Genomic DNA, 8,664 nt, shown 5'->3' with positions numbered 1-8,664 from the left:
AAGGATGGCCGCTTATCATGAAAGCGAATGACCTTAATACTGGTGATATACTGCGTTTCACTTATGTGACTTCAACAAATATGCTCGACTTAACACATGTGGATGCGGTGAATGCGGCATAACAGGTAAGGTTAGACGTTGATGGTGTAATCATTGTCTCTGTTTTAGAAAAAATCCAATCGGCCCTGTTGTTCGGTGTGTATAATGTTTTTACTAAGTAATTTTCAAGTAACTGATGCATAGATTAGCAAAGGCATTGGCGGATAATTCATTAACAAAGGAGGGTGAGCATTTGCCCATTGGACAACCCATAAGTTTAGTGGCTGTGGCCCAAGTGCCCAAGCTCTTTTGAAGAAATTAAATGCCTTATGTAATGGATGATTCTATTGCATTGACCAAAAATGCTTCATGTATTTCCTTTAATTTTTTTTTTCAATTATAGAGATTCCAATGTACGTTGCCTCATTAAAAACCTTACTAAGAAAACCCAATGGGATAAAACTTAGCGAAGGAAAAAAGAGTGCAACTTGTGTAAAACTCCCTCTCATTATGATATGTATCATTTAAGTAATAGGTGCCAATCTTCTATGAAATTTGATCTTCTATGAAAGTTGCTGAAAACTTTTGTAGTAAGTAATTTTTGTTTAATCTCTTGATGTACAATCCTTCAATGAGCGTTGATGTATGATCTTCATGTGAAACTTTAATTGCCTCCTCTTGTAAGCAGATACCATAATCCATGAATGTGTTTTGTTATAATCCCTGCATTTACAAAACTAACCAAACTTGTTGATGGGTTAGTAAAATATGAACCCATATCTTTCGTACCTTAAGAGTATAGAAAATATATGTTTTATCCATTACATTATCTCCTCATTGTACATGAGTTATATCTTGCCAATGAAATTAAAGATATATGTTCGTATATAACTAGCAAGATATATTAATACAATTTGTATTGTACTATGGTACTTTAGGACCAAGGATCTTTGCTTCTTTGATAGAAGATGATAAAATTCATTTTTTTATGTATCAAATATTTGGACATCATTATATGTACTTACACCATAAGCTTTGTCCATAAGAAAATGTCCATCATTTTCTAGATTTATTATAATTGATGGATGTGCTTTTGAAGTTGGATCGCATCATCGGTTACTACCCACAACCTACACAAAATTTGATCAGTGGTATGTTTTGTTCTTATTTATCTCATTACAATTAACATCACAAAAATTAATCTTAAAAAATTGGTATCGATACCTCACGAAGTTTTCAAAACAGTTTAATTTACTTTTTTCTTTAGAGAATATAAATAGATACCATTACACTTTTGTGAATTAAGAAAAAGTTTCATGCAATTATCAGTGTTACATGCTATTTTATTTTTAGATTTTCAAAGTAAATTGTAATAGAGAAATTTCATGATTCTTATCGTAATTGTATTTGGCTACTCAATTATATGTCTTTGTTTTGTCAAAATTATTAACCAATATGATCATACAAATTCTAAATTTGAGTACCTAATTATTTGAAAAAAAATAATAATTCTTACGATTTCTCGTGCTGATAACGTGTTGTGAAACTAGCCTAATAACAATCAATAGAAGGAGAAAGAAAAGAATAATAGATGGAGAAAAGATTTAATATTTCATTGAATGATATGTTTTACATTGAGATACAATAAGGGTATATATATGACTAGTTTATAACCCCGTGTGTTACACGGTTTGACAAATAAAACAAAATGATGATATAATAATATTTCCATTATAAAGGGAACGACATATTGTTTGAATATCGTAAAAACCAGATAGTGTTTTCCAAATTAATCTTTAGGATTAAGGTATTTAACACTCTTGAATAATATAATATAAAGGTACACATTATCTCAACTTTTCTTATAAATACAATTTCAAAATTGTAAATCTAATCTTTTCTAGTTTTTTTACTCATTCGAAATTAACAAAAAAAAAAATATTATTATTATTATTTTATTTTTATTATTATTATTATTATTATTATTATTATTATTATTATTATTATTATTATTATTATTATTGTTATTGTTATTATTATTATTATTATTATTATTATTATTATTATTATTATTATTATCAAAAAATAAAATAAAACAGGTTAAACGGGTCAACCAGAACACGACCTGGTTAGGTAAATGTAAAGTACCATCTAAACACAAGTCTACAAATTTCGTATTAGGTTTGTGTCATATCTGAAATGCATGCCCCTATATTATGATAAATCGTTAAAAATGGAAAAATGCATAAGGTAAGCGCCTATACTTACCCGCAGACCGGTTCCTTTAGTACAGAAATCCCGTTGAGAAGCCGCTCTAGTTCTTCTAAATGGTCTGCAAGAAAGACTAATGTAAGATAAAAAGTTAATATTAACACAATACTAATTAAGTTAGCAGTTTAAACCATAACACACCCATATGATTTAGATAGTTATATAAAAAAGAACTGACATTAACATCTTCTTGCAAATTTACCTATAACCAGTGTCCTTTGTAATCCAAGCTCGTCCACCGTCCTGAGAATGTAAAATTATAACCCAATCAGTAAACTAAAGTTCATAAACTTTAATAGTAATTTAAACTGATTTTTAAGATTTTGGCCTATAATGGAGTTCTTTCACAAAGCTCAATTCTTCAATTTCAGACACAATTCAAACACAACTTGCAGCCTTTTCTGGTTTTGGAGAAATGATAGGGTGTCTTAGCTCCAAATAGGTATGTCGGTGCCGCCATTGTTGGGATATTGTCGACGAATGGCGGTTGTTACCGGATTACTTATAAACAGAAAGAGAGCTGATCGAATAACAAATCTAGCTCTCCCTGCTATAAATAATATGCTAAAGTATTTTATTTAAGACTGATGACCTAAGAAACGTGGATTTGTTGGTTGAATTAGTGCAAAATGATGATGATATTAACAATACATGCGTGTGAAAATGAAGAATTACGAAAAATAACAATAATAAGCGTGTGAAAATGAAAGAAGAATTTATAGCAATGCCGAATTTGATCTAAATCTGACAACCTGAAAATTGAAGATTTGTTGATTAAATTAGTGTAAAATGATAACAAATCATAAGAAAAATAACAATGCTATGCGTGTGAAAAACAAAGGAACTATGGAATGTAAAATTTGATCTAAAGCTGACTACTGTGATGAAAACAAAATATTATTAGGTTAAAGGCATTGCCCTAAACCAGATAAACAAAAACGGTGAGGGAAAAACTCAAAAACGGAGAAAAATAAAGAAACAACCCATTGAATGAATATGCTAGTGCTGGAGCTTGGAGAAAGTCTAATTTGAACACTCGATCAAATTGAATAACGTGAATCAATATAAGTGGTGGAATGAGGGATTAAACAAAGAAAGAAGAAATATGTTAATGATGGTCTAGTTTGAACACTCGATCAAATTGAATAAAGAAACTTACCTCGAAGGTCGAAGGTGGCGTAAGAGGCTCGGCGAGGTGGTGTGGCTGAAGCCTGAACGGTGGTGGATAGAACCGACGGTGGGAACAGAAGGTCCCGGCAGCCCCTGTTATCCCGCCTCTTCTCTGTATATGTTTCTCTAGCTAACTCCATCTCCACCTCTACTCTGCGTATGTTTTGAGGGAAGTAGATAGAGTTGATTAGGGTTTGGGAGAGATGGAGACGCGAGTGGTGGGGAGGGAGACGATTGTGAGCGTGATGAAGGAGACGCTATTAGGGTTTGGAATGAAATTCAGGGTAAAAAATATTGACTATGGGTGGGTGGGTTTAGATCCAACTGGGTCGAACGGAAAGTAGGATTAGAAAAGGCCACGTGGCATTTTAAAGAATTTAAGGTAAGAGAAATGTTGACATGTGGACTTTTTTGGATTGTTTTATTAGATTTTAGATTACAAATTTTGAAAACAAGGCTAATCTATTTTTGGTGTTGATAATCATAATAATAATAATATATTTATAACAATGGCAGGTTACTTGGAGAGTAATTAGCAAAAGAAATTAAATGGAACTTTTAGATGGTGGGTTTGGTCATCTTTTTTTTTAACGGCCAACAAACTCAATCTCGAGCACTTTCGGGGCACCCACTGGACAAACGGAGTACTTCGAGAGTAACCCGAGTCCACCACCAATTCCGGGGAAAACCCTGTAACCCACCCGCCCGTAGGCACGACGGTGAAATTACCAGTAAAACCCGTTTGGCTTAAGGATCCAACCTAGGTTTCCCTGGATCTTTTATTATTGCCCACCAATGTCTCACTCTGCACCAAGTGGGTTTGGTCATCTTAAAGAGGGCTGCACATCGGATGCAAAGAACAAAAGTTGGAGGTCGTTTGAAATTAAATGAAAGGGCATAAGAATTACCAAAATGCCCCTCAAAATCTAGCTTTATTGCGACAACATACCACCGCCATTTGTTATTTTGTGACTTTGGGCCGTTTCGAGTAAATTAGAACATTAATTGGGATGAAAGTAAGTGGGCCATAAAAAGCATTAAAGCTCAGCAGATCATGAAAGTGGAGTTGGGTCGATGATATCTAAAACCTTAAACTCAGACGCAAAGCAGGAGAATATCTAAAGGGGCGATTTTTGAAGGAAGCAGTGGGTGTCAAGTTTCAAAGTTAGAGACGAGGAGTCGGGTTCAGTTAGCAACTAGTTAGTTTCGTTCTCGAATAATTTAGTGTTTTTCAGATTCGATATTATGGACTGCTTATTGTTTCAGACTTGTTTTATGTTATTAATTATGGTTCTTGGCTAGACTTTAATTCTACCCGGGTTTGTAATGAATATTTATTGATAATCGGTAATTTCTCGGTTTTGGTAATTTATTGATGATTTAATATTAAAGTAAAAGACCTAATTATATTTGACTAGATGTATATGCATGCTTAACTTTGTTTTATTATCATTCAAATGTTTCTCATGTGTATTTGTAAATGTCTTTCATGTATAGATACATGTTAGGTTACCTACTTTGTGTTTGTAACTAGTTTATGGTTTATGGTGCACGTATCCCATAGGAACTTTGTTTGGTGATTTAGAGAAGTTTAGTGTTCTACCTATTCTTGAGACCGGAAAGAGATAGATAGTTAGGTTTGTTTTTGGTGCTAGGTATTTATGTGCAGTGAGACCGGGAGGGGATCTGTCTAAGTGGCCTAGTATTATTTGTTTCTCTAAGTCTTGTCAGGTGTTTTTAGGTTACCCTGTGCACTCTAGGGTGTATTGTGATTAGTGAGACCGAGAGTAGATCTAGATTTTGGGTACTTTAGTATTGTTGGAGAGACCGGGAGGTGATCCAACCCATACTAGTGAGCTTTATTTGACCTTTAGGACCTTAGGAGAAGTTGATGAGACCGGGAGGAGATTCAACTTATCTTTAGTCTCAGAGTGTCGTATTATTAGAACTTGGTTCCATCATAGTTACCATTGCCGAGAGAAAACCGAGAGTCACAGATAGGATTCCAAACCTGGGTAGTACTTTCTCATCCTTGATTTCACCTTAGTAGCCTTCAGCCTGCGTCTAGATAGTATAGTTCAACTTAGTTAATTCCTTTAGTTTAATTAGTTAAACCCCAAAATCCAATCAAATCAAATAAACACTTAAGTAATTAGTTAAGTCAGAATCTAGTTAGCGTCGCTAGTTTCTCGTGGGTTCGATACTCGGACTTCATTAGGCTTTACTACGTACGATAGGTACACTTGCCTGTCAGTGGTCTAGCATTTAGAGAGTCCTAGTTTGTAAATTTAAAACAAGGGTGTCTAGATTATGTTAGCTTTTACAGACCGCATTCAGCACATCATTAAATATAGATAAAAAATAAACACATCGTAACAGCATACTCAGAAAATTTATAAAACATCATTTCATAAAAGTTATAATAGAAAAACAAAATATGTTTAACTAAAATAACAAAATAATCAAAAGGTAGAAAAAATATAATAACAAACATAAATTTGTTTACTGACCACTTTCTTTTTATAGTTATAAATAATAATAATAATAATAATAATAATAATAATAATAATAATAATAATAATAATAATAATAATAATAATAATAATAATAATAATAATAATAATAATAATAATAATAATATGGTATGATATAACAAGAATTAACACAAGATTAGTGCTAAAACTTTAAGAACTTTAGAAATGTTATAAGAGAAAGAAGAAGAGAATTATATAACTTATGAAAGTGTATACATGAGGTGCATTTTCTTTTCTTGTTGAGCTAGTATTTATACTACAGAAAGATTAACTATTTGGTAGACAAGGTTAACTATTTGGTAGACAAGATTAACTATTTAGTAGACAAATCTATCCATAAGTTTGACAAAGAGTTCATCCACTTGCTTGGTAAATCTAGAGGTAAATCTTGATCTTCATGGTAAACATTTTATAATATTCATAATACTCCCCCTTGGATGACACTTTGCAAACTTCGAGGTCTTTAAGTACTGCCTCATTAAAAACCTTGCTAAAGAAAAACTCAGTGGGAAAAAACCTTAGCTAAGGGAAAAAGAGTGCAGTCTATAGCTCCCCCTCTAGTTTGCAATTTATAAGGAATCACATTCTCCGTACATAACGCATGCCATTGTCATGAACATGTTTCTGTGAAAAGATCGGCTAAATTGTCTTTAATAAGGTCCCGAGTATATGCAAAAAAATCTAGTTTGCAATCTGTAGGTAGTGCTTTTGTGAAAAGATCGGCTGAATTGTTGCTGGATTGGACATATCTCATCTCAACCTGATTTTCTTTAATAAGGTCCCGAGTATATGCAAAAAAATCTTGGTGGTATATGTTTTGTTCTGTCACTTTTGATATACCCTTCTTTCATTTTAGAGACACAAGCGGCATTATCTTCATGGATAGGAGTTGGACTTCGATCTTTCTCTAGTCCACAAGAAGTCACTATGTGTTGTGACATAGATCTTAGCCATACACATTCTCTGGAAGCTAGTGCAATGACTTCAGCATGATTTGAGGATGTTGCGACAAGTGTTTGTTTCTGAGAACGCCATGAAATCGCAGTTCCTCCGTTCTTAAATACATATCCAGTTTGAGATTTTGCAGTTCCTCCGTTCTTAAACACATATCCAGTTTGAGATTTTGCTTTATGAGGATTAGATAAATAACCTGCATCTGCATAACCAACTAACCCTTCTTTTGAATCGTTGGGATAAAACAAGCCTAAATCAAAAGTACCTCGAAGATATCGAAAAATATGTTTAATCCCATTCCAGTGCCTTTTACTAGGAGCTGAACTAAATCTTGCCAACAAGTTCACTGCAAAAGAAATGTCAGGTCTCGTAAAATTCGTAAGATACATAAGTGCTCCAATTGCACTGAGGTATGGTACTTCTCGACCAAGAACTTCTTTGTTGTCCCCACAAGGACGAAATGGATCATTTTCGACATTAAGTGATCTAACGACCATTGGAGTGCTTAAAGGATTTGCCTTGCCTATATTGAAACGTTTCAATAGCTTTTCAGTATAATTCATTTAATGCACAAGTATTCCATTGCTCATATGTTCAATTTGTAAACCAAGACAATATTTGGTTTTTCCAAGGTTTTTCATTTCATATTCTTTCTTTAAAAGAATAATTGCTTCATGAATTTCTTTTTGCGTCCCAATTATATTTAGGTCATCAACATATACAGCTATCATCACATATCCTGATGTTGTCTTCTTAATAAAGACACATGGACAGATAAGATTATTTGTATAACCTTTACTTGTCAAATACTCGCTCAAATGATTGTACCACATCCTTCCAGATTATTTCAACCCATATAAAGATCTTTGTAATTTGATCGAATACATTTCTTTGGATTTTGAACTTAACGCTTCAGGGAGTTTAAATCCTTCACGAACTTTCATATAGATGTCACTATCAAGTGATCCATACAAGTAATCTGTAACGACATCCATAAGATGCATTTCTAACTTTTTAGAAAGTGCTTGGCTGATTAAGAATCTAAAGGTTATTGCATCCATAACAGGAGAATATGTTTCTTCATAGTCAATCCCTGGCCTTTGTGAAAACCCTTGAGCTACAAGTCTCGCTTTATATCTTGTAACCTCATTTTTCTCATTTTGTTTTCGTACAAAAACCCATTTATACCCTACAGGTTTTACAACCTTAGGTGTAACAACAATAGACCCAAAAACCTTTCGTTTGTTGAGTGAATCTAATTTAGCTTGCATAGCGCCTTTCCATTTATCCCAGTTATGTCTATTTTGACAATCATTGACAGATTTTGGTTCAGGATCATCATCTCCACCCATGATGTCACTTGCTACAGAATAAGAAAATATCACATTAACAATTTCCATTTCATATCGGTTCCATATGACATGTGTATGACCATAGTTGATTGATATCTCTTTGTTAGCATCATCAACATCTTCCTCATGAGAGGTTTCGGTATTTAGTGTTTTATCAAGATCATTCTCTTTGTGGTCAATTTCTTTATAAGTGCTTATCTTTTTCGAGGATTCGTATCTTTTGAACCGATTGGCCTTCCACGTTTCAAACGTTTTTTGAGATTCATGAGCTATCTTATTATCTATTGCCTTACTTGGGATCTTAACTCGAGCTGGAGCATTAGCAGTTGGTATATGAGATTTAG

General features: G+C 33.3%; 1 protein-coding gene and 1 long non-coding RNA gene across 2 annotated transcripts; both read right to left on the bottom strand.

Moving 5' to 3' along the window:
- Positions 1–391: 391 nt before the first annotated feature.
- Positions 392–3,776, bottom strand: LOC110917955. Its single transcript, XR_004870964.1, has 4 exons — positions 3,470–3,776; positions 2,513–2,553; positions 2,308–2,371; positions 392–1,169 (listed from the first exon to the last, which is right to left on the bottom strand). It is a non-coding gene; the product is annotated as an uncharacterized LOC110917955 (long non-coding RNA).
- A 3,008-nt stretch (positions 3,777–6,784) lies between these two features.
- On the bottom strand, positions 6,785–7,465 carry LOC118484028 (secreted RxLR effector protein 161-like). Its single transcript, XM_035979910.1, has one exon. It carries the CDS (start codon positions 7,463–7,465, stop codon positions 6,785–6,787), a length of 681 nt encoding a protein of 226 aa, XP_035835803.1.
- Positions 7,466–8,664: the final 1,199 nt, after the last annotated feature.

Source organism: Helianthus annuus, chromosome 11 (genome assembly GCF_002127325.2).
Source record: "Helianthus annuus cultivar XRQ/B chromosome 11, HanXRQr2.0-SUNRISE, whole genome shotgun sequence".
Classification (NCBI taxonomy): domain Eukaryota; kingdom Viridiplantae; phylum Streptophyta; class Magnoliopsida; order Asterales; family Asteraceae; genus Helianthus; species Helianthus annuus.
This window is presented reverse-complemented; position numbering and strand designations above follow the sequence as displayed.

Coding starts and splice junctions, on each gene's coding strand:
- LOC118484028 (XM_035979910.1), bottom strand. CDS start 7,465: ATGGTCGTTAGATCACTTAATGTCGAAAATGATCCATTTCGTCCTTGT.